This window comes from Dama dama, chromosome 6, assembly GCF_033118175.1.
Source record: "Dama dama isolate Ldn47 chromosome 6, ASM3311817v1, whole genome shotgun sequence".
Taxonomy (NCBI): domain Eukaryota; kingdom Metazoa; phylum Chordata; class Mammalia; order Artiodactyla; family Cervidae; genus Dama; species Dama dama.
In genome coordinates this window covers 5,369,116-5,395,925 of record NC_083686.1, presented here as the reverse complement: position 1 = coordinate 5,395,925, position 26,810 = coordinate 5,369,116, and the positions used below count along the sequence as shown (strand labels likewise).

Below are 26,810 nucleotides of genomic sequence, written 5' to 3'. Positions count from 1 at the left end.
AAGGTCTTCAAATATTTTCGACGTTCGTATTAAATCCTGTAAAACTAAAAACCGTAATTCTAAGAAAACCCCTGTGTGCACAGTAGCTTCCCATTGTAATCACAGTTTTCTCTTTGGGAGTGGAATGTGTAATACTGATACAAGGGGAAAAGCCCTCAAAACAAAAGAAACACATCACGGGACCCACACTTTCCTGATGTTTGTGATATTTTATCAAAATCAGCAGACTGCCAACATGAAAAAAAACTATATACTTAGGAACCTCTTCATTGGAATGGAGACATTTTTGGTCTTTGAATGAGGAAATAAGGTGTAGAAAAGTTACCTACAGTAACCAAAATTTTTATAACTTGATAAAGTTCCTTAAATTCTATAAAAATCCAACATTACTGAAATCCTTTCACTAAAAATGAAGGTCACTATGATGATCTTATATTTTACCTATACATACTCTTTTAACTCTTAGCACAGACCTCAGGAAATGAAAATAACACTGCTTCTTCTATTATTACTGAAGCTTGTTACAGAACAAATTCTGAAATCTTTAGGACACAGTTTTATGTACTATCTGATTATACTCTGTGTGCAGCGTTAAACAAAAAATTATGCAGTTCTGTTCTTCCAAAAATACATTTGAGACAGCAAGATCGTTCAAATAGTAAATGAATTTGCGAAGACCTCAGGTCAATTCATGGTAACATACACAATGGAAAACAGCGTAGCCCTCTTCCTACTGGCTAGGATACAGATCAACATTGAGGAAAAGCTCCAAGAGTTTCTCTTAATTTCAACTAAAAAGAGAGGGAAACATCCATGCATTTCTTTATGAAATTCCACTGAGATTCTGGTGTTGCAAAGAAATTTTTATTTCCCAGAATAGCCGGCAGCATTGAAAACACATTTATGTTGTGTTGGTTCGCTTTGTAAAGCGTTCATATTCCTTTAAAAAGAAATGAGGTCCCATAATTTCTTGGACACTTGCTTTCCTTGGCCACAGAGATTATGGATCTAAATTGCCTCATGATGAAATAAATGTGGAGAGGTGGAGATGAGCAGTTTTAGGGTACTCAGAAGTTGGTCCCTAAAGCAGCTTCAGGAGGTACCAGCACCCCCAAAGGCATCAGAATCGTGTTTCTCAGGAATGATGCCAATTTCACTAACACTGGGCTTCCCTGGTGGCTCAGAAGGTAAAGAATCAATGACAAAGCTAAACTCTCTCTCCTCTGTCACTTACTGATTCATGGTTGTGTGTTCACAGATGTTTCTTGAGCACCTACTTTGTCCCAGTAACTGCTTGCTTCCAGCACTGGCCTTAAACAAGACTGCCAGGGTCTCTCTCTGCACCATTTTCTCCACTAAGACTCTGCTTTTACCTTACCATTTGCGATTTTGAACTAAATACCGTGAGCCAAGAAATAATGTCTTTGCTCATTACTCTGGTTCACAACACTTTGTTCACACTGAAGGAAACCCAACCCTGGACTTCGAAAGAATCTGGATTTTCCAATTAAAGGGGCCTTGCAGGGAATTTGCTGATGAGGAAACAAGATCCATGCCAACAAGTTAGTAAGTCAAGAAACAAGTTTGAAACAGGATTAACTCCCAATCCAGGGTTCTTTAAGACTACCCAGCTCCTGAAGGGCTCTGACTGGATTTAATTGGAAGAAATGCATCAATCCCCGAAGAGAATGTTCTGGGGGGCAGCAAAGGCAGGAAGGTAGGTGGGCACCACACTGCTTCTTCACGACTTTCTTTCCTTTCCATAAAGAAGGAAGTTTCCAGGAAATTTCTGCAAACTTGGTTACAAATTTTTTCATCGCAAATGGGATGTGCTACAATTTCTTTCTAGGCAAGTGTACATTCAAAAAGGAATGGAGAGTTGAGGGTGTTACTTAGTTGTGTGTGTGTAAGTATAAGTGCGTGTGTACACGTGTAAGGAGTCGATGAAAAACACCAAGTAATATAGAAGCAGGAACCAGAAGAGAGAAAGAAAGAGGGTCAGCCTCTCTTGCCCAGAATGGATGGATGCACAGGTTACATTCTAAAAGTGATTCGGCAACCATCTATTTGATTTTTGTGTGTGACTATAAACTGATAACTCTTGCTGGATACTATTGTACTTTATTCCAGCCTATCTCTCCCTAGGGTTCAGAATAACTTCATCATAAATAATGATCCTTGGTAAGGCACAATGTAACTTTTTCAAGAAAAGTTATTCTTTTCTAAACCCTTTTTTTTCCATTATAAACTTTGATCTAGTACTGAATGTTAAGATTTATGTATCTTAAGAGTATTTATTTGATTCTCTCCTTTTTTCATTATGAAATGAAAGCAAACTTATGGCCTCGGGTTCATGACATCCTTTACTGCTTGGCAAAGAAAAACGGAAGCGTCAGAGTAATTATTTGGATAATTATTTTAAAAATCTAATTAAGGGAAGAAATGTTTAAGGTAGGCTCTAGAACGTTCATTTCTAGAAACAGTTTTCTGTGCTTTTTTGTCAGCCAGAGAAGTTTTAAAACATATTTAAGATCTGTCATAGCAAGATTTCCTTTTCTAGTTTCTCGAGCTATGAAGCAGCTTTTCTACTTAAAAGTAATACCCCAGGATCCAAAAGTTAGGAATTCCTGAGTTTAGCTCTCACAAAAGATAATGTGCCATTTTTAAGAAACACGCCATGAATGAGGAGCTTTCAAAGGTTTTCTCTCAGATGTGAAATAAATGTAGGCACCTTATTGCATCCTACAGATTTTTATGAGGACCAGCATGGAGAAGTCTTCCAGATGAGTATTCTAGCTCAGAACTGGCCAGGTGATAATTAAGGGACACGGGAGAACCCAGACGTCTGAGAAATCCGCCTGCTCCCCTAACAGAGAAGGTTGTTGGGAGGAAAACCTCCTCCTACAATTCCACAAAAACTTTCTAAGATACAAGATGGACACGGGTTGTTTTTAAATCTTGTTGCTCTTCAACAATTGATCCATCAAGGCCCCTGGTCTCCTTTTTTTTTTTTTTAAACTAATCATATTTTAAGATTTTTTTTACCCCAAATCTGTGTTGCAATTATGTATGCCTGAACTAGAAGACATCCTCTAACCTCCTAATTCAGAAAGCAGGCTGTGACAACCACCAGTTTGGGTAAGAGTTGAAGATTCCAATACACAGTTGCAAAGATCGGAATGACATTGAAATATACAAACTGTAACACACATACTCAACAACACACATATATCATTTATATTCAAAGGCTCACCACCCTTTGCACAAGACTTTACACTTGTGTCAAAGCTACTGGCTCTTGGGGAGAGCAATAGTATCAAGTATATGTAACATCTATAATGTATTAATGCATAAAGAAAACAGCAGTGATAAAGACAGCTCAGCTACTTAAAAAAAAAAAAAGAAAAGAAAAATCAGTCCTAGTCCAGCAGTTAGCCAGTCAGAAAGCGGGTCACATCTTGTTAGCTACATTAAATACATTAAACATCAGGAATTGTCCATGGCTCTATTGACAATTCAAGTGTATTTTATTTTATCATACAACCTTAACTGAGTCCCTCTTTGGAACTGAGAGTCAATCTTCTACCTAAAATTCTACCAATGCTAGTCCCCGAAAGCTCTTTGCCAGCGACCCTCCGGGTATCCATACTCTGCAGAGAGGACAAAATTCCCAGCGATTTCTACTTTCTAAAGTGACTCTGTGACAAACTCCTTCTCAGAACACTTCAACACAAAGCCCCAACTTGAAGGCAAAGGGGCAGCCCAGCGGTAGGACCAGTCAGCTCAGCCCGCACTGAGGAAAAGTCCGCGGGCATTAAATATTTAAATTGCAGGAGGCAGTCTGGAGTTTTTGCATTTACAAAGTTCTCAAAGTCCTGTATCCCCTGGTTCCCAGAGTTGCTCGCGAGGAGGTGAGGCTCCTCTCTCAGGCACCAGATCACAGAATTTGCCAAAAACTCAAGCTGATTTGATTTCTGCACCAGCTCGGGTTGAAGGGAGGGCCCCAGGAGACACCCCCATCCTCCCTGGGAGAAAGTCAAGAACCCCTTGCCCCCAGCAAGTGGTTTCTGAATTTAACAGGGAAATAGACAACCAGGTCCCTCCAGGGCCAGTTCTGAAAAGTACCGGGGGTGGCTCTAGCGCCCTTTTCACCTCAATCCTGATGACTTTGAAAAGCAAATGCAGGTCAAAGCAGACTTCCTCTAGGATTTGTTTTAAAAAAAAAATTGCTGGATGCCAATGAGCATGGAATCTCTTAGAACTCTATCTCAAGAAACACTAAGAGGGGACCGACGCGGAGCCTGCAAGACGCCAGAGTTCTGGGAAAGCAGCATTTCTGGAGACCCGACAGGCGAATCAAGTGCTGGGTTGTCTATCTCAAGATTCCAGCAGAAACTGTCCCCACCTCCAAGAGTTGCTGTGCAAGAAACCCAGCGTTCAAACTCGTGGCTTCATCCTGGCGCTCATTTCCACGTACGCGGTAGGATCTAGCGGGACACTTCCCGCAGGATGCAGCCAGCCACGCAGGAAAAGCTCGGGCACAGTTTGGGGGAAGAAAAAAAAAAAAAAAAAGACAGTAACACACACCCAAGGTTGAAGTCCTTACCTCGGTGCGGGACTGCAGCCTCTTGTTCATCTCATAGATTCGGTACTCTGGTTGTACCATATAGGGTGTGTGTCTCCTATAGAACGGTCCGAAAGGAGAAGAATAGAAGGGGTCATGTGGTGTGCTGGACATCTTGCCTGCTTGTCGAAAATCAAGCCAAACAGAGTATCAGTAACGTCCATGCAGAGCACATGGGCTGTGTTCTCCCCACTACAAAGTAGCCGCACGCACACGCTCGCACACACGCGCGCGCGCGCATACACACACTCACACACACGCACGCACACACACACGCACACACAGAGGCAGGCAGGCAGGCTGAACACAGTGGCTGGGAACTGCCGTGGGAGCCTCTAAAGCGAGAGAGACCGGAGAGCGGGCGGCAGGGAGGAGGGAGAGGGGAGGGGGAGGAGGGAGGGGGAGGAGGGAGGGGAGGCAGAGCCGGAGAGCTGGCGCTTCAGAGAGGGAGGGAGGCTGCGAGAGAGGAAGGGAGGGAAGGAGGGAGGGCGGGAGAGGGGAGTTGGATGGCTTTAGGCATCACTGCTTGTTTTTAAAGAAGCAGTTTGTGGAGAGGTCATTTCCTGTCCGCACCGTAGACTAGTTCAAAAAATATCCTTCTCCTCGCAGTCTGACAGAGGTCTAAGGTTTGGTGGGATTTTATTTTATTTTTTCCTTTCCCCTCCAGCCAGGACCCTTCACAACCTGATGGCTGAGCTTGTTAGCATATAGGTGGTTTAACCGCTCCCAGCTGAGCCACTCAGCCCCCGACAACCACAACCATTGTCATGGATCAGAGAGGTGATGGCTGCAAAACACAGCAACAGGGGGTGTCCGGGTCCCCCAAAGCTGAGCTGGTGGTTCACTCCCAGGCAGGTTCGCTCTGCACTAAGCTCCCTCTGTAGTTTTGGTTTTCCTTGCTGTTTGAGAGCTTGGTGGAGTCTTTGCATTTCAATCCCTCCCTCAGAGCCCCCTAGGCCCCTGTCACCCTTCTTCCCAGAGCACTCCCTCTCCTTCTCCCAAAGCTTCACTCAGGCTGCTTTAAGGGGGCCTAGATTCAGGTCACTGAAACATTTTCAGGTTAAAAATAATGATTATTTGGAATGTGAAATGCCCAAGAAACACCCATGGTGCAATGGTCTTCTTTCCCTAGGAGACAGAATAAAGGAAACAAAATCTCCCAAAGCAGACCTCCAAGTAAGATGGTAAAAGCAAGACAGAGAAAACTCCTGCAAAAAATGTCCATGGAAAATTCAGTTGAGTGGGAAATTGCAAATAATTGAATGGTTTATCCCCAAATAACATGCCCAACTCTGATGGAGACAAGGCCTTTATTTTCTAAGATGGGTTATGTCCATGAATCTTTTCTCAGTCATGGTATATGATAACTGCAAGAAAGCCCGCACCACCCACAGGAGGGGAGAGGATGTCTATAGAGATGAAATGATCTATATGGCAATCAAATTCTGCTGGAACCAATGATAACCAGCTATCTACTCCTTAAACAAAGCCCAGATATAAAAGCGCAGAAAATGTAAATGTTTTGAGCCAGTATCTAGCTAGGTCAGTGGTATTAAAGAAAGAAAGCAGAGACCACCAAAAAGCTTGATGCATGTAAGACTTGAATGTAAATGCATGCAAATGAGACATTTCTTCTTTTTAATAAGCAGGTTAATTAACTTTCTGCCCCAACCGTGGCTTGGGGTATCTGTAAGCCACTAGCCAACAGGGGATAAGGTATTGCTAATTCTGCAATTTACACTCTTAAGAACACTCCAGCATCCAAATGCCTCCAAATTGCCGTCTTGATTTGTCCTTCTCCATAACTGCATGAAATGTTTGCAGAGTCCACCTCAAATTTACAGTGCAACTCAATACAGTAACTGTCTCTTGCCAGGATGAGATTAGGGAAGGCCTTACATACACTAAGGCTGCTTGGAAGGCTTCCTTCCAGAGGACCCCAGGGCAGGCCAGCACGCTGGGTTTCGGGTTTCATTACAAATCCAAAAGCTGGACCAAATTTGCTGCAAGGTTTGTCAAAACACACAACCTTCTAAAGACAGGATTTCAAACAAATTTGGCTTGATTTATGTTTTGGAATGATGGCCACTGCAAAGCCTAACCGTTGCCTATGTTTAAATTCCCCAACTCAAGGCGGCCCAAGAGTTCAGTGCCGCCCAAGTTTGTGTTTACGTGGCTGTCTCGTTGGAGAATTAAAGTAACACCGAGCAGGCTGGTGCAGTCCCATACTGACCAAAGCTGGGGAAAGCTCAACAATCCATTTAGGGAACCCCTTTCTGAATAAGCTGGAGTTTTGCTCTCATTGTTTCTTATAGATGGTTCCAAATGGTTATTGGAAATATTTCTTCCTGTTAATACCTAAAGATTCCAAGTTTGGAAATATCTGATACTGTTCACACATCCACAGTTCTCTTCTGACTTGGGATTCATCCTTATTACAAGCCGAAGGTTGATTATAGAAAAGGAGGTAAGCTTGCCCACATTTTCCCTTCAGTGTTTTCTCCGCTGTCAGTGGGGTAATGCCCAAGCTCGTTAAAACTTTCTCTCTCTCTGCCTCTCCATCTCTTTCTATCTGTCTGTTTCTCTGTGTCTCTGTCAAACACACACACACACACACAATTTGTTTGTTTGTTTGCTACACTCAATCTGTCTGTAGTTACAACCTCACTTCATGCTGGCCAGCATCGGCCCTTGGTCCCTTGCTTATCTGCAAACTCCTACTCACCCTCCTCTCCAATTAAAGTGGCCCCTGCCCTGTGAAACTTTTTTTTTTTTTTCATTACCCATTCACTGATGTGTTTATTCCACACATACTTCATTGGCATTGGATGGCGGCACACTGGGACACTGGCCAGAGAACATCTCAACCCTGGTTCTACCGCTTACCTGTCTTGTGAACTTGATCAAGTGCCTTGGTCTCTGTATGCCTTGGGAACCTTATTTTTAAATTGGGAAAAATAATAGTAACAATCCATAAGACTGCTGCAATGGATTAGATGAGATGATGCACCGGAATGGATTAGAGCCCACACATATGGGTGCTCAAAAATGATACTATTAGGTACCTAATATATGCATAGGTGCTAGGAAATATAATTTAAATTGTAATGCATGCTATGAAAGAAAAAAAAATTGAAAGAGATAAGAAATATTCAAAAAAAAAGAAATATTCAATAATTTCCCCCTTTGGGTAAACTGTATTTTCTATATTCTTCTATTGGAGAATTTATATGTAGATGTAGTAATTGCTATTTTTTCTGAAGACCTTACTTTGTGGCAGGCACTGTGCTGACTGGTTTACACAAGCTAATCTCACAACAAACCTAAGTGATTGATGGAATTACTGTCCGCATCATTCAGAAGTGGAGACTAGGACATGGAGAGGCTAAGAAATTCCTTCAAGATCAAACAATTAATGACAGTGACAAGATTCATACCAGTCTGCAGAGTCTTAAACAGTTTGCTACTTTGAACCTAGGTCCATCCTCCTCTTCTTTCGGGTCTCTCTCTTCTTTATCCTCAGTGGCCAGCAGGATACTAAGGCCTTGGGTAGGTACCCAAGCCATGCGTACAGAATTAATTAGAAGAAAAGGCAAGAGCATGAAACGGCGCTCATCACCTGGATTTTATTTTTTATCCTGCTCAGTGTCAGACATCTATTGTCCCCACCACCCCACTTCTACCCTGAAGCCTTGCCAAACTACTTCCACTTTTTTCATCATCCGAATCTTTCAGCACGTACTCTCAAAGTCACACTGTTAAATGTTTAATCCTTTACATGATCAAGTTACCTGCTTGGTTTTGCCACTTCCCTGCTTCTTTTGTTTTTTGGGGGGGTTTTCTTACTCTTTTCTTAAAATTCTCATTTGACATTGGGGTGTATTTGATTTACAATGTGTTGTTAGTTTCAGATGTACAGCAGAGTGATTTAGCTATACACATGCATATGTTGTTTAGTCACCAAGTTGTGTCCAGCTCTTTTTGTGACTCCAAGGAATGCAACCTGCCAGGCTCCTCTGTCCATGGGATTTTCCAGGCAAGAGTACTGGAAGTGGGTTGTTATTTCCTTCCCCAAGGGATCTTCCTGACCCAGGGATCGAATCCTCATCTTCTGCTTGGCAAGCAGATTCTTTACCAATAAGCCACCCGGGATTCCCACATATGCATATATCTATTCTTTTTCAGAATCTTTTCCCATATAGGTTATTACAGAGTACTGAGCAGACTTCCACATGTTATACCGTAGGTCCTTGTTGAGTATCTATTATACATGCATGTATATATTTGTGTGTCTATGTTAATCCCGACCTCCTTACTTATCCCTCCCCCACCACTAAGGTACCAGCTATGACTCATCTTATTCTGTCGCAGGGCTAAGCCTGAGAAATGAAAGAAATGTGCTCATTTGAAGCTTGTAAATCAACTCCTTTGGGAAACCATAAAGGAATTCAAGAAGCAATGTTTGTATACCATAAAAGAGTGAACATGTCTAACCCCAGTGCAACAGTTCTATTACCCCCCAAATTGAACCATGCTAGTTTGCATATAATTTTGCACATTGAGTGTTGAATATGCCCCCAAAGTCCTCTCAACAGACATTCCGGATGCCCTAAAACCTGGCCTGACCTTTGAGTTCGAGGCTTCATCTTACTATAGTCACCCTAGGTTTAACCCACAGAGAGTTTATTTTTCCTTTCACTTGAAATACTTGCCAACAGCTTACGAAAACAAAGAATTTCATGTAAAATCCAGATTTTCACCTTCTCTTGAAAAGAAGCTCTGGCACCCCGTTGCTCCATCTCTGCCGCTAGGGCAGCATGCAGTGGGACCAGTTAGTACTTGTCCATCCTCCATGGTTTCCGTCACTCCACAGCCTTCACCAGCCAGTGTCCCTAATTTCCATTTGCCTGTCTGACTCATCTAGATATTGAAGTCATTGTCCCTTTCCTTAATCTGTCCAATTGCATGGTCTCCAATTCCTTCTACTAAGCTGTATCTGATTTAGAAAGCTAGTTTTCTTACCACTCTTTTGTTGTCCTTCTCTGCCTTTCCTTGCCTATATCTGTGCCTTTTATTTTTTCTTTCTGCCTCTTCATTCCATAAGCATTTAGCTAACATATACTTGCAAGATACAGCTGAAATGAGACAGGCAGATAAAATAAACAAAGACATGAATATTCTCTTAGAGGATGCACTTTGGAACTTCACTGACTTGGCCTGAATCTTGCATTTAGCAAGATTATGTGATCTCTTATGTTATGTGATCCTAGTCACTTAACTTCTCTGTGCCTCAGTTTCCTAACCTATGAAATGGGCTAGTAGCAATCCTATGTTTTTTTATGAGAATTAAATAAGTCAATAAAAATGCAAAATTAAACCATACTAGTTTGCATATAATTTTGCAGGTTGAGTATTGAATAATCCCCAAAAGTTCTCTGAACAGACATTTAGGATGCAATAAATTGACTGGAACGGTGCTTGACACTTGGTAAGTGTTCACAGTTGCTACTACTATTGTTAGAAAAAGTAACAGAGATTACTCAACCTCAGAAATACATGTAAAATGACACTGTGGAGTGTGAAGGACAGGCTCAGATAGGAAGTAGGCATTAACACTAGAGATAAGGCAGAAATAAATCTAAGGCATCCTAAGGTAGGTATCTTCAAACTTTATCAAAGAAAAGCTAAATAACGTACAAAGAGCCTTCAAGGAAGGAGGAATCTATTCAAACTAGTAAAGTCAAAGAAGGCTTCACAGGGAAGTTGGGATCTGTGTTTATCCTTGAAGGACCTGTAAGAGAGACAAAGGTGAGAGTCTGCAGAAAGTCATGACAAGCAGAGGGGACACTGAAGAAATGAAGATATTTGACATCAAGAAAAGTCAAGAAACTTTGCAAAAGTAGAAATAGTAAAAAATGTTAATGCCCTCTAGAAGGCCTTAGGTACGATTTTAAGAAGTTTGCAGTCTGTTGCATACATCCTGGGGAGCCAGTCAATGACAAGATAAGCCCTTGGTTTGAAGGAGAGGACATGCAGATATGAGGGGGATGGCTGGGATTCATACAGACCTAAAACCTGAAGGAGGCTCTGGGAGGTTAATTTCAGCCCAAGGAATCCCTAAAACAGTTACCAAGTAACTTCTCTCTGGAACAAGAGACCAAGGAAGCAAGACCCCAAAGGGATGCTGAAAAACTTCTCTCCTTGTTTTGGGCTATCGCCTGAAATTAAGATGATTGATGACTTTGCAGAACTCCTAAAGGCCAACTTCTCATCTGGATCAGTTGTCCTGATTCAGGCATTTAAAATTTATAAGTGGAGTCAGTCTGCAACTCAGGAGAGCCTTGCTGACGGTCCCAAAGAACTTGGAAATCTGTCTCAACCTCACAACTTTGGAGACATCCTGGATTTTCTTTTTTTGTGATGTCTACAGTCATGCTCTGCCCTTTTTTTGCCTAAATGCAATAAGTATTTATAGTGGCTAAGAAGGCTTACCTGGTGGCTTGGACTTCCCTGGTGGATCAGACAGTAAAGAATTGGCCTGCAATGCGGGAGACCCGGGTTTGATCCCTGGGTTGGGAAGATCCCCTGTAGAAGAAAATGGCAACTCCCTGCAGTACTCTTGCCTGGAGAATCCCACGGACAGAGGAGCCTGGTGGGCTACAGTTCATGGGGTCAGAAAGAGTTGGATAGGACTGAGCTACTAAGCCTAGCACAGCACAGCACAAGAAGGCCATAGCTCCTGAGAACAGCTCAGTGGTAAAACCCAGCCCCACAGCATCGACCACCCAGCATTCACTGCGTCATTCCAGAAGTCCATGGAATGACATCCGTGACCAATTATCTAAATGCCCTATCCATGGGCCATCACCTTCTATCACTGACTTCTATTGGTTTGGTCTCTGTCATTGTTTGTAATCATGTCTGTATTAGCTATTTCCTTTCCTTTTGCTTGTGTCCGCCATGAAATTATAAGTTCCATGACTGCTGGTGATATGTTGGTTTTAGCCACCCATGTGCACTCAGAATTTAGCATGCTGCCTGGCACTTGTGGGTGCTCAGTATATTTTTGTAAAATAAATAGGTAAACACTTATCAGTGTGAATTCGAGGAGCTGCCCTAGCAATTTACATCCCTTAATTCTAGGCCAGTCTATCCATAATATATAGATAAAAAGCTATTATAGAGGGATGTGTAAGAGCTATTATTCATTCATTCATTTACTCACTCAGAAAGCATCTAGGGGGCATTTATTACAAGTCAGTTACTATGCTAGGTCCCGGCCAAACAAAAATGGGAAAATTTGATAACTGAAGAAACTCCACTTTCAGAAGCCTCTACCCCATAAGGTTCTCTGTCATCATCTTAAATTGTTCAATGTCCAAAAGACCTCAGAGTTGCTGTTGAGGCTTCTGTAATCTACTTCTGACCCATGCCAGACCACGTGGTCAAATGTCAAAGACGTTGCACTCTGGATTCAGTTTTGTCATTTCCTCATCATGTGAACTAGATTTCACACAATTATTAAATCACTGAAGTTAGCTTTAGTTTCTTTATTTGTAAAGTCGAAATAGCAGTACTAATTTCATGGGGCCATTATGGGAATTTAGGAAGAATACTTGCTACTCAATAACTAACCCTTACACAACTTTTACGAAGCTTGAGGCTTTTTTCCATGTGCTTTATGAATACTAACTAATTCAATCCTTGCAACAAGGATTACTCTTATTTTATAGATGAGAAAGCATAGACATAAAGAGGCTGAGTAACTAGGCCAAGCTAACCCACATGGTGGTGGGTGGGGATGAAACTGAACCCTGGAATTCTGGTCCTCGCTGTTGAGGCTCTCAGCCAATATCGTCCACAGCCTCTTGTCCATCTGCACCCCAGGTTATGAACTGTTTGAAAACAGAGAATAGGCCTTTTCTAGTATATGGTAAGCCTTCCCTGGTGGCTCAGGCAGTAAAGTGTCTGTCTGCAATGCAGAAGACCCAGGTTCTAACCCTGGGTTGGGAAGATCCCCTGGAGAAGGAAATGGCAACCCACTCCAGTACCCTTGCCTGGAAAATCCCATGGACGGAGGAGCCTGGTAAGCTACAGGCCATGGGGTCACAAACAGCTGGACACGACTGAGCGACTTCACTTTCACTTTGGTGAAAAGTATGGTAGCACAGACATGCAACATACTTTGCCATGAGAAAAGGAAAACATAAATGTGATGAACATGAGCACAGTGTATCATTTGGGACTCTGTTGTTGTTTAGTCGCTACATCATGTCTGACTCTCTGTGACCCCGTGGACTGTACCCTGCCAGGCTCCTCTGTCCATGGAATTTTCCAGGCAAGAATACTAGAGCAGGCTGCCATTTCCTACCCCAAGAGATCTTCCCAACCCAAGGATCAAATTCGCTTCTCTTGCTTCTCCTGTTTGCAGGCTGATTCTTTACCACTAGTGCCTGAATGACCGCCTGCACTGGTGAAATCTCTATTACACAGACTCTTTTCTAGCATGCTAGGAATTATTATCCAGGATATCAAGTTTGCCCTCTGTTTTCCCAGACCTTGCATTCAGTGCCCCTTCCCTGCCCCCCCACAGCATCTCCCCGCCTTTCACCACCCTATCTGCCAGAATGCCCTTTGCTTTTCTAGATCTCAGCCACGGACCTTGAGCCCCCAACCCGTGGGCTTCCCAGAGAGACTGCAGGTTGGCTGCCAACACCCTGAAGACAGCAAGGCTGCCCAGTCCCCCAAGGCCTGCCAAGGACAGATTTCTACCTGCAACGTGGACCTGGAGAGTCATTCTCGAACAAAGGAACCCCAGAGGCCTGAACTTACTCAGAATTGACTTCTGAGTCCTTCTATTATTGGGACTGACATTTGGAGTGTGAGTATGTTTTTCTTTCATAAAAGCCCTACCCTAATCCAAGACCAAACAATTTATTTTGGAAAATAACTGTACATAATGGTACATTTTCCAGCCCCGGCCAGGTCTCCCCTGTCATTTGCCATCGCCTTTGAAGTACTTAACAGCCGAGGTAACTTGGGGTAGCAACTGGGCTCCTGAAAAGTGCCACTTTGTGTCTCTGCCATTTGCTGGGGACGTATCATTTACCCCTGCTTTTATCATCACACTTTTTGCTTTTGTCTACTTTGTCTTCCAAGTGAATTGTCATTACCTAGTTTTCTACACTTCGTTTCTAAAGGCTGGGGAGGATGTTCTTATGTGAATGGTCTTTATCATCCCACTGTTCCCTCACAGTTGATATTTGCATTATTTCTCATTTTTCTCTAATGTAACAATTGCATGAATATTCTCATTCTTTCCCCCTCCCCCAGCTCCGTGAAGGTATAACTGATCAATAATAATCATATCTCTTTAAGTGGTGCAATGTGATAATTTGACGTGTGTATACATTGTGAAATGATTCCCACAATCAAGTTAATTAACACATTTGTCACCTCACACCTTCTGGTTGGTGTAGTGAGTGTAGATCTTTTTGCACGCCCACATTTATCCAGAACAAAATTCTAGAAATAAAATCGTCTTAAGGCAAAGGGTATGGACTTTATAAACCTGTAGTGACATGTTAGGAGCTCACTTGGTAAAGAATCCACCTGCAATGTAAGAGACTCCAGTTCAATTCCTGGGTCAGGAAGATCTGCTGGAGAAGGGAAGGCTATCCACTCCGGCATTCTTGGGCTTCCCTTGTGGTTCAGCTGGTAAAGAATCTGCGGAAGACCTGGGTTCAATCCCTGGATTGGGAAATCCCCCAGAGAAGGGAAAGGCTGCTCACTCCAGTATTCTGGCCTGGAGAATTCCATGGACAGTATAGTCTATGGGGTCGCAAAGACTGAGCGACATTCACTTCACTACCAAATTGCCCTATAAATGAATTAGAGGAATAGAATGCTACCAGCAGTTTCTAATTTTGACTTAGTTGTTATGGAGGTAAGCATGATAGATGCTTGTGAAGGAAGTTCATACAGGTCTCCAAAGTATGATGGAAAAAGAGCAGTGTACCTGATTCTCTCTGTTGTTTACACTCTGCAGAAGGACCCAGCAGGTCCCTTCTGTGTCAGCCCCACCAGCTGTCACACATCCACTGCATGCTGGTAACAGGGCATCCGCCATACAGGACTGTGGCTGGCAGACAAATCCCTGACTCTCTCACAATCATAAGAAAACAGAACAGTGACTATCTGGCATTCATCCTTCAGGCTTGGTTGTAAACGTCACTTCTTTAGAGGGAATTTCTCATCTCCCCAATCCATGTTTCAGCTTTTTATTGGTCTCATTAACAAGACTAAGAGGCTCTGAGTGCTCTGCGTAGAAACTAGCACCCTCAGAGTACTTTGTACTTACCACATCATGACAAACTAGGTCTGGGTACCGCGATTGTGGTCAGCTGCTCAGTCATGCCCAACTCTGTGACCCCCTGGACTGCCAGGCTCCTCTGTCCATGGAATTTTCCAGGCAAGAATACTGGACTGTGTTGTCACTTTCTGCTGCAGGGGATCTTCCTGACCCAGAGATCAAACCCATGTCTCCTGCATTTCCTGCATTGTAGGCAGATTCTTTACCCACTGAGCCAGTTGGGAAGCCCAATTGATAATTGGTATGTAGTAAATATTTCAAAATCTATAGCATATTGTGAGAAGTGTTATCATTTACAAACTAATTTCAAAGTGAATCGATCTTGAGAGTCCCTTGTACAGAAAGGAGATCCAACCACTCCATCCTAAAGGAAATCAGTCCTGAATATTCATCGGAAGAACTGATGCTGAAGCTGAGACACCAATACTTTGGCCACCTGATGCAAAGAACTGACTCATTTGAAAAGACCCTGATGCTGGGAAAGATTGAAGGCGGGAGGAGAAGGGGATGACAGAGGATGAGATGGTTGGAGGGCATCATTGACTCAATGGACATGAGTTTGAGTAGGCTCTGAGAGTTAGTAATGGACAGGGAAACCTGGTGTGCTGCAGTCCATGGGATCTCAAAAAGTCAGACACAACTGAGCAACTGAACTGAACTGAACTGGTAGCATATTGAGAGCTGTGTCATCATTTACAAACTAATTTCAAAGTGAATTGATGTTTTATATACACAATGAACTGTATGCTCAATTCACTTGAATAAACATCTGATGGCACCACAATGCATTAGGTACTAGTCGAGTATCAAAGACTGGGAAGGTTAATTTTATTTATCAACTTGACTGGACTAAGGGGTGCATAGATATTTGGTCAAACATTATTCTGGGTGTGTTAGTAAAGGTGTTTCTGGATGAGATTAACATTTGAATTCAAAGACTGAGTGAAACAGATTGACACTGATCTATGTGTCTGCTTTTGTGCCAGTACCACACCGTTTTAACTACTGTAGCTTTGTAGTATAGTCTGAATTTTGGGCACGTGATTCCTCAAGCTATCCTAATGACTGGAAATAAAGTCACTGTTGTGGTTGTTGCTGCGCAGTCACTAAGTCATGTCAGACTCTTTGTGACCCCATGAACTGCAGCATGCTATGCTTTCATGTACTTCACTATCTCCTGGAGTTTGCTCAAATTTATGTGCATTGAGTCAGTGATGCCATCCAACCATCTCATCCTCTATCGTCCCTTTCTCTCTTGCCCTCAATTTTCCCCAGCATCAGGGTCTTTTCCAATGAATCAGCTCTTTGCATCAGGTGGCCAAGGTAGAGGAGCTTCAGCTTTGGCATCAATCCTTCCAGTGAATACTCAGAGTTGGTTTCTTTTAGGATTGACTGGTCTGATCTCCTTGCAGTCCAAGGGACCCTCAAGAGTCTTTTCCAGCACCACAGTTTGAAAGCATCAAGTCATTAAACTTAGATATATTAATGTCTCTGTTTTCAGTAATTTAGAGAATAATGATGGTCCATGACATCACCTGACAAGAGAGAGATGCAACATCACCCTTGGATGCCCCTGTGTATGCATGCTAAGTCACTTCAGTCATGTCTGACTCTTTGTGACCCTGTGGACTGTAGCCCACCAGGCTTCTCTGTCCATGGGATTCTCCAGGCAAGAATACTGGAGTGAGTCGCCATGCCCTCCTCCAAGGACTCTTCCTGACCCAGGGATTGAACCTTTGTCTCTTATGTCTCCTGTATTGGTAGGCAGGTTCTTTACCGCTTGTGCCACCCAGGATGCCCGGATGCTCCTAACCACCCACTTAAGTATCTGGGCGACTATGCATATGATACTTTTAAACTTTTTTTTTTTTCCAAACTAACAAATAAAATGAGATGGTTGGCTGCTTCCAATGTTACTGGACAAAGGGAAGAAAGAAAAAGATGAGGTCAGGGCCCCAGATTCTCCATTCAAGTGCCACATAAATGACCAAACCCTTCTGTGCATGTCCCAAAGGAGAGGCTTACCTTCTATAGCTGCAGGACAGACTGCGGAAAACCAAACCCAAAGTCTCATCCAATGACCAGCGAACTATAATCTGAGGAGAGGTTCAGCCTTGTAGATGGATTACTGTTAAAGTGAGGACACTGATTGGGAAGAAATGGAATCCTGAAAGTTGGGACTTGCAGGAAGTTGGAATCCTGAAAGTTGGGGATGTGTGGGAAGACCTTGCGGATGCTGGGTACTTTGTGCCCCTACATTCTGATGAGTCTTGTTTACCAGTTCAAGAGGTTTCTTCATCCCCAGTGGGGACTGCTTCTCCATTCCTGGCTGAGGGGATAACCCTGCGTGGTCTGGGGAAACAGGAATGACCAGCCCTGAGGCAGTTACGTGAGACAGCCCCTGATTCTCCTCAGGACCACCCCCACCCCCCATGCTGTGCTTCTAGACCCACAGCTAGACTCAAGTCTGCAGGTTCCTCAAGGTGAGGTGCAAAGCGTGACCCATGATGAAGCACACAAAACTGGAAAGAGCTACTGGAGTGTTCTTTTTTCCATTCATTTTTATTGGAGTATTGTGGCTTTACAATGTTGTGTTAGTTTCAACTGTAAGCAAAGTGAATCAGCTATTCCTATACCTATTTCCCTCTTTTTTGGATTTCCTTGTCATTTAGGTCACCACAGAGCGCTGAGTAGAGTTCCCTATGCTACTTAACTTCTCATTAGTTACCTATTTTATACATAGGGTCAATGGTACATATATGTCAGCACCAGTCTCCCAATTCATCCCACCCCCTTATCCCCCTTGGTGTCTCTGTGTTTGTTCTCTACATCTGTATCTCTGTTTCTGTTTTGCAAATAAGATCAGCTATACCATTTTTCACCCCACTCCAGTACTCTTGCCTGGAAAATCCCATGGATGGAGGAGCCTGGTAGGCTGCGGTCCGTGGGGTCTCAAAGAGTCAGACACAGGAGGTGGGAGGGGGGATCGGGATGGGGAATACGTGTAAATCTATGGCTGATTCATATCAATGTATGACAAAACCCACTGAAATGTTGTGAAGTAATTAGCCTCCAACTAATAAAAAAAAAAAAAAATTGGAAAAAAAAAAAAAGAGTCAGACACGACTGCGTGACTTCACTTTCACTTTTCACTTTCATGCACTGGAGAAGGAAATGGCAACCCACTCCAGTGTTCTTGCCTGGAGAATCCCAGGGACAGTGGAGCCTGGTGGGCTGCCGTCTATGGGGTCGCACAGAGTCGAACACGACTGAAGTGACTTAGCAGCATACCATTTTGCTAGGTTCCACATAAATGTGTTAATACACGGTATTTTTCTCTTTCTGACTTATTTCACTCTGTATGAACATGTCAAGGTCCATCCACATCTCTGCAAATGGCACAATTCCATTCCTTTTTATGGCTAATATTCCACTGTGTGTGTGTGTGTGTGTGTGTATACCACACATTCTTTATCCATTCCTCTATTGATGGACATTTAGCTTGCCTCCATGTCCTGGCTATTGTAAATAGCACTGATTGAGTTCTCTAACTTATATAGACACAATCCGAGGGATATGAGTGGGAACAGGTATTAAGGGTGTGGACTATTGGTGGAAGAATCATACTAGGAATGATCCTAGTACATTGCCAAAATTTATACTGTTAATCTTTCTCCCACCTGTCCCCAAAGGGATCTGTGAGTTTTTATCATGGTAACTGTGCATTATAGAAAAAGAAATAATCAGACTTTTAGGGGACTACTGAACTGATTTCAAGGAACCCAAAACATCACCAAAGTCCAGTAGCTAGCGGCTGTTGTTGTACAGTTGTTCAGTCGTGTGTGACTCTTTGTGACCCCATGGATTGCAGCACACCATGCTTCCCTGTCCTTTACTATCATGGATTCTTTACCAGCTGAGCTACCAGGGAAGCCACTGTCTCCTGGAGTTTGCTCAAATTCATGCCCATTGAGTCAGTGATGCAATCTAATCATCTCATCCTCTGTCATCCCTTCTCCTTTTGCCTTCCATCTTTCCCAGTATGAGTTGGCTTCTCGCATCAAGTGGCCAAAGTATTGGAGCTTCAGCATCAGTCCTTCCAATGAATATTCAGGGTTGATTTCCTTTAGGATTGACTAGTTTAATCTCCTTTCAGTCCATGGGACTCTCAGGGTCTTCTTCAGCACCATAATTTGAAACCATCAAATCTTCGGTGCTCAGCCTTCTCTGTGGTCCAACTCTCACATCCGCACATGACTACTGGAAAAACCATAGCTTTGACTATACCAGTTAGAGTACAGTCTTATTTAGGTCATGTGATCAATTAAATTTTAGCTCAGGTTCATCTCATTGTGGAGCCATGGGTCCCCTATCCATATCTCAGTTTTGGAATGCATAATTGAAATAGACATGCTCAGCTACCAGCAAAATTCCTACATCATTTCCCTGACTTGTAGATGGAGGGCTATCATGATGGGAAAGACCAAGTGGAAGTTACTAGGACAGCCTCTGCCTAGGAGAATAGTAAAAACGAAAGAAATGCTACATTCTTGGAGATTAGAGCCACCATCAAGGACCAGAAAGAAATAAGGATGGGGATTCCCACCACATTCCCATTTAACTTGCTTATTTGGTCTGTGCAGAAGACAGATGAGTCTCGGGGAATAACAGTGGTTTATTGTAAGGTTACCTGGGTGGTGACTGCAATTGTAACTGCTGCACCAGATGTTGGGCTGCCCAGGTGGCAGTAGTGATAAAGAAACCACCTGCCAATGCAGGAGACATAAGAGATGCAGGTTCGATCCCTGGAGTGGGAAGATCCCCTGGAGAAGGGCATGACAACCCATTCCAGTATTCTTGCCTGGAGAATCCCCATGGACCAAGGAGCCTGGTGGGCTATGGTCCAAAGTGTTGTAAAGAGTCAGACAGGACTGAAGCAACCGAGTATGCACACACATACCAGATGTCGTTCCATGGCTTGGGCAAATTAACACATCCCCTGGGATCTGGTTTGCACTGTTGATCCGGCAAATGTTTTTTTCTCTATACCTGACAACGAGGGTCACCGAAACCAGTTTACTTCCAGTCGGCAAGGCCAGCAGTGCGCCTACACTGCTCTACCTTAGAAGTATGTCCGCTGTCCAGCCCTGAGCCATGGTTCACAGGGATCTTCCTCATCTTCCCCCACAAGATAGTAACCTGGCCCATTGTGTTGGTGACATGATGATTCATTCTTGTGAACCATGTGCAGCAACTTCTCTAAACTTATTGTTAAGATAGTTGCCTGTAAGATGGTGGGATTTGAATACCATGAAAATTCAGGGATCTTCTATCTCAGGGAGATGTCTAGGGTCCCAGTAGGCTGGGGCATGTGGGGGTATCTTTTCCAAGGTGAAGACTGAACTCTTGCATATACTACAAAGAAAAAGATACAGTGCCTAGTAGGGCCTTTGGAGGCTAGATGTTCCTCATTTGGGTGTGTTACCATGACCCGTGTACCAGGTGACTCCTAAAGCTACTAGTTTTGAGTGAGACCCAGAACCAAAGAAGGCCCTGCAACAGGTCCAGACTGCCATTCAAACTGCCCTGTCACCAGGACCGTGTGGTCCAGTAGACCCAGTGATGCTTGAAGGGTCAGCTGCAGGTAGGGATGTTGTTTGCAGTCTTTGGCAGGACTCTCGAGGTGAATTGCAGCATAAGCCTTTCGGACTAGGGAGCAAAACCCTGCCATCTTCTGTGAATAACTACCCTCCTTTTGAGGAACAGCTCTTGGCCTGCTACTGGGTCTTGTGTGCATGTATGCACAGTGGCTCAGTTGTGTCCAACTCTTTTGTGACCCCATAGGCTGTAACCCACCAGGCTCCTCTGACCTTGGGATTCTCCAGGCTGGAATACGGGAATGGGTTGCCATTTCCTCCTTCAGGGGATCTTCTGTACACAACGATCAAATCTCTGTCTCTGGCATCTCCTGCATTGGCAGGTGGATGGGGCTTCCCAGGTGGCTCAGCGGGTAAAGAAGCCTACAATGCAGGAGACGCAAGAGACTCGGGTTCGATCCCTGGATCAAGAAGGTCCCTTGGAGTAGGAAAAGGCAACCTGCCCCGTTATTCTTGCCTAAAAAATCCCATGGACAGAGGAGTCTGGTGGGCTGCAGTCCAGAGTGAGGCAAAGAGTCAGACACAACTGAGCGACTAAGAACATCTTTACCACTGAGCCACCTGGGAAGCCTGCTACTGGGTCTTAGTGGAGACTGAAGGCTTAGCCATGGCCACCAAGCTACCTTGCAATCAAGGCTGCCAGTCCTTAGCTGGGTGCCACCTAGCTCACTATGCCATGAAGTTGGGCATGCACAGCAGTGCTCCATCATCCAGTGGAAGTGGCAAGCTGTCTAACTCTCAAGCCTGGGAGAAGGGCATATGCAAAGTCACAGAAGAAAAAAATCAGCAGAGGGCAATGAGAAACTTCAAATGCCTGAAGAATGAGCCCAGCAAAAGAACACAAGCAAAAAATTAAGGAGGCAGAGGAGACATTATTCACATATGGTTTCTGGAATGAAATAACAGAAATGGTAGGAAAATGATATTATTTAAAATCATATACTGCATTCTGGTTCCATTGATTAGAAAAAAAAAAAATACAGGATGTCTTATTGGTGATGGATGATTCAATTCAATGATCCAAGCTATAGTCAGATGCCTACAGTGTTTAGGGGCTTCCCTCACATCTCGGTAAAGAATCTGCCTGCAATGCAGGAGACCCCGGTTAGATTCCTGGGTTGGGAAGATCTGCTGGAGAAGGGATAGGCTACCCACTACAGTATTCTGGTCTGGAGAAATCCTTGGACTGTATAGCCCATTGGGTCATAAAGAGTCGGACACAACTAAGAGACTTTCACTTTCACTTTACAGTGTTTAGAGTTGAGCACTGAGGGTCGCAAGATGAATGCCCTCAAGGAACTTACAAGACTGCTGTGTGATGCACAACGGAATTACTGAATGGTCAGGATAGCATTGGAGGACACTGGGAGGATGGAGTAATTCATTCCAGTCCCTGGAAACTAGGGAGTTTTCCCATAACAGTGAGCACAACTCTGTGGGTCTTTTCATACTGAAACCATCATATACACTCTTACTCATCTCTTCTACTGAAACGTCAGCTCCCTTTCCCTGAAAGAGTTGCACAAGAACTGGCCAAGCGTTGCAGAAAGGAATCAAGTGAGACATCATCTGAAAAAGTAGACAAAAATCTCGTAGCTCTTTCTTGTATTATGCATGCGTGCGTGTGTGCTAAGTCACTTTGGTCACGTCTGATTCATCACCAGGTTCCTCTGTCCATGGGCTGCTCCAAGCAACAATACTGGTGTGGGTTGCCGTGTACTCCTCCAGGGGATCTTCCTGACCCAGGGATCAAACCCATGTCTCTTATGTCTCCTGCATTGGCAGGCAGATTCTTTACCATGACATGGGTTTGGGTGGACTCCAGGAGTTGGTGATGGACAGGGAGGCCTGGCGTGCTGCAGTTCATGGGGTCGCAAAGAGTTGGACACGACTGAGCAACTGAACTGAACTGAGTGCCGCCTGGGAAGCCTTATATTACATATACTATATTTAAATAAGACTGAAAGATCCTTTTAAAGTTATTTAATAGTTTTCTAATTATAATTGTAGCAATGGTCATTACAGAACTTTTTTTGTTTTTGTTTAAAGGGTTGTATACTCTTCTCTATATTATACTATTTTTGTTTAGAAGTATAGTTGATTTACTGTGTTGTGCTAGTTTCAGGAAGACAGCAAAGTGGTTCAGTTACACATATATAACAAATACATATATTCTTTTTCAGACTTTTTCCATTATAGGTCATTACAAGATATTGAATATAGTTCCCTGTACTATGCAGTAGGTCCTTGCTATTTATCATCTCACATAGAACATTTTAAATATTAAGAAAATTAAAAGACAATAAAGAGGAAACTGGAAACCAGTAATTCTACCACCCAGAGAAATAATCACTAACACTTTGACATATTTTTTTCCTGGGATTGTGTATGCATATGTAGATTATCTTTATATATGATTGAGATAGGGCTTCCCTGGTAGCTCAGCTGGTAAAGAATCCTCCTGCAGTGCAGGAGACCCTGGTTCGATTGTTGGGTTAGGAAGAGCCCCTGGAGGAGGGCATGGCAACCCACTCCAGTATTCTTGCCTGGAGAATCTCCATGGACAGAGGAGCCCAGGGACAGACTAAACACCTGCAAGCTACAGTCCATGTGGCCTCAGAGTCAGACATGACTGAGCAACTAAGCACAGTGGGGCACAGCATAATTGAGATTATATATAAAATTTTATATCTTTTCCACATATATATGACTGTTTTCGTATATCATTAATATTAATGTATTTTCTTATTCACTAATCTTATAATATTCTAGTTGATGAGGTTATCATGATTGATTGAAACATTTTCTTATTACTGGATTTTTAGGAAATTTCCAATCACTTGCTTTTTGAATAATACTGAGATGAGTATTCACTGTAAATCTTCACCCTTTATATGGTTTCCTTTAGGCTAGGTCCTCTGAGATGCAGACACAAGACAGGATTAGAAATGCAGGAGATTTATTAGGGGAAGCGCCTGAGGGAAAATGAGGAGGGAGCTGGCAGGAGGCAGGGAAGCGCTGTGCCAACGAAAGGCAGGTCTGACCCCTGCAGAGGGGAGAGGAAGGGAGGACGGTTGAGTGGAAGAGCCTTAGTCTGAAGAGCAGTTCTAAGAAAATTCCAGAAGTTCAATGGACCTTGCCTGCGAACGTGCTCAGTAGTATCCAACTCTTTGCGACCCCACAGACTGTGTAGCCTGGAGGCTCCTCTGTGCATGGGATTTTCCCAGGCAAGAGTATGGGTGGTGGTGGTGGTGGTTTAGTTTTTCGCTATGTCGTGTCCGACTCTTGCGACCCCAAGGATTGTAGCCTGCCGGGCTCCTCTGTCCATGGGATTCTCCAGGCAAGAATACGGGAGTGAATTGCCATTTCCTCCTCCAGGGAATCTTCCCGACCCAGCGATCACACCCATGCCTGCATTGGCCGGTGGATTCTCTACCACTGAACCACCTGGGAAGCTCCTCAGCAGACCTAACTGAAGCCAAAGTTAGCAGCAGAGAAGTCCCCCACCGCCTTGCAGGAGCATCCTGCAAGTATCTCTGCAGCTCTCAGCCACTGGCGGGCCCCGCCCACGGCCAGGGCGGGGCCTGGCTGGGGCCCAATGGCGGATCTCAGAGCCCCGCGGCTGGGGCTGTCAATCAGCTCTGCTCCTGCTATTCAGAGGGCTGAGAGGCTGAGGGGGACACCGTCATGGCCGCCGTGGGAGACGGTCCGTGAACAGGATTCTACATTCTAAAGGCAAACCCAAAGTCAAGCTTTCTGCATAGTATTAAAAATTACTTTCCTATTTGATAACCATTCTGCAGTTATGAGTACAAAATATTTTTTATTAAAAAAAAAAAAACACACAACCTTTCTAATTTTAGGACCATGTCTTCCTTCTCACAGCCCCCCTTCATGGCTGGGTTCTTGACACGTCTGAGCAAAGTCCTTGCCATCATCTGACCGTTCTTTCTGCTTCTAGACATTTTGTTTATATTTCCAAGTTCACATTCTGAAGTCCTGCCCATCAGGACTTCAACTTACCTCTTTTGGGAGGTGGAGGGGGGGCACACCATTCAACCTGTAATGTTGGGATACTGTAGAAAATTTTCCCAGTGAGCAGGAAGAGGATAATAACGTTGGTTTTAAGTGAAAGCTAAATGTTTTCCATTTAAAGTATTCTTTATTCTAAGATTATGTCTCCCTAGCCTTTCAGTATTAAAACATTATTTGTTTTAGTAGATGATAGAATAAATAATATAGGACTCTTTTTTTTTTTGTTTGTTTTTTCAGAGGAAAGAAATGAAATGCTGGCCAATTTTACAAACATGTTTGAAATTCTACTTATTCAAAAAAGAATGAACTCCAAAATCTGCTGCTTACATGACCTTATTAGGAAAACAAATTGCCTTGGTGTCTAAGAAAAATGTATTCTTTGTGTTTAATTTATACCTGAACATTAACTAATGCCAAAGTAGGAGTTTTAAAGGATTAGAGATAAAACAAATAATTATCTCATTTACTTCTTAGTAATATAATTTTGGAAAAATCTTCCTAAAATTATTATATACAAATTTTTAGTGATAATGATGGGCTTGAGAAATCTTTACTATTTTGGGGAATCATTCTGTAACACGTAGACACAGCTTTTGAAAACTAGGTTCTAAGTTCAAATTATTTCAAGACTTGATTATCATAGTTGTCAGGACTGAAAAATTGCTTTGGAAAAGCACACATCATGCAATATGTATTTGGGAAGACATTTATGGTTATTGATAACAGATACACAAATTCATATTTTAAATAGCATTCTTGATAATGTCATATTTGGAGTTGGGCAGATCAGACATCTTATTATTTTTAAACCCTATGTATTTATCTTGATTTCTGGATTCAATAAGGTGACAGTGTAAATTCCAGGAAATATTACTAAAGCTAAACTCCTTTCCTATTTTTGGTTAAAATTAGAAAATCACGGAAGGGACCAGTGGTGGAAGATGAACTTAGTGGTAAAGGTGGGATGAGAACAGGTCATTTGCATATTTTCAAAATCTCTCTCCACCATAAGCATTTTAATTGCTGATGAAAAAAAATAGCCATTTTTACAGTGGACCTGGCAGGTGTCATCCTAATCAAGGGATCACAGTTAGCATTAAGAGTAATAAGACACATTGACATCCTGTGCCACTTGATATGATATAGTGAGACGGGCATATCACTTCTATGAAGTTCTTGCCAAAAAGTAGAAAACCTTAGACAAATCACAAGAAAATGTTAGATAGACTTAAACTGAAGGACGTTCTACAAAATGAGAGATCACCAGTCTTTAAAGCTGAAAAACAAAGACTGGGAACCATTAGAGATTGAAGAAGACTAAGGAGACGTAACAGCTAAATTAATATGTGATCCTGAACCGGATCTGGATATATTAAAATTATTTAGTATTGAAGCTGGCAAAATTCAGATTAGGGCTGTAGAATAGGTGATGGTATTTTATCAGTGTAGTTTCCTGGTTTAGATCACTGCAATATGATTCTGTAAGGTGTTAATATTACGTGAAGCTAGATAGAGCATATATAAGAACTCTCTGCATTATTTTTGCAACCTTTCTCTAAGTGTATATATTTTAATTAAAAAGGATAAATATAATAATATAATTTGAATCATTACTTTCCAATACCTGGCAGAATTTTTGCCTCATCCACATAAGAGACACTGCTCTGTAAAGTCCTCAAACTGTATTTTCTGCTCCAAACTGTGCTTCTGTGCACCTATGCTTTTGCATTTGCTATTTTTACCATCAGAAATTCACTCCAAAGTATTTTAATGCATCCTGGGTGTAAAGGCAACTGATGTACACAATTGTTGAACTGAATGCCATCATTACCAATCTACCTCTCCTTCTAGGTGGTTGGGTTCAATTCAGTTCAGTCGCTCAGTCCTGTCCGACTCTCTGTGACCCCATGGACTGCAGCATACCAGGCTTCCCTGTCCATCACCAACTCCCAGAGTTTACTCAAACTTATGTCCATTGAGTTGGTGATGCCATCCAATCATCTCATCCTCTGTCGTCCCCTTCTCCTCCCACCTTCAATCTTTCCCAGCATCAGGGTCTTTTCAAATGAGTCAGTTCTTTGCACCAGGTGGCCAAAGTATTGGCGTCTCAGCTTCAGCATCA

General features: G+C 43.0%; 1 protein-coding gene and 1 long non-coding RNA gene across 9 annotated transcripts in view; one reads left to right on the top strand and one right to left on the bottom strand.

Annotated features, from left to right (window-relative positions):
* The window catches only part of LDB2 (LIM domain binding 2), a 441,029-nt gene extending 436,048 nt beyond the window's left edge, over nucleotides 1-4,981 (bottom strand). For all 8 annotated transcript variants that reach the window (XM_061145453.1, XM_061145455.1, XM_061145454.1 and 5 more), the window contains exon 1: nucleotides 4,607-4,981. In XM_061145453.1, coding sequence (XP_061001436.1) covers nucleotides 4,607-4,738 — 132 coding nt within the window. In that variant the 5' untranslated portion in view covers nucleotides 4,739-4,981. The remainder of the gene's footprint in view (nucleotides 1-4,606) is intronic.
* Nucleotides 1,598-25,042, top strand: LOC133058637 (uncharacterized). Its single transcript, XR_009693362.1, has 3 exons — nucleotides 1,598-1,717; nucleotides 13,271-13,505; nucleotides 24,926-25,042. It is a non-coding gene; the product is annotated as an uncharacterized LOC133058637 (long non-coding RNA).
* The last annotated feature ends 1,768 nt before the right edge of the window (nucleotides 25,043-26,810 follow it).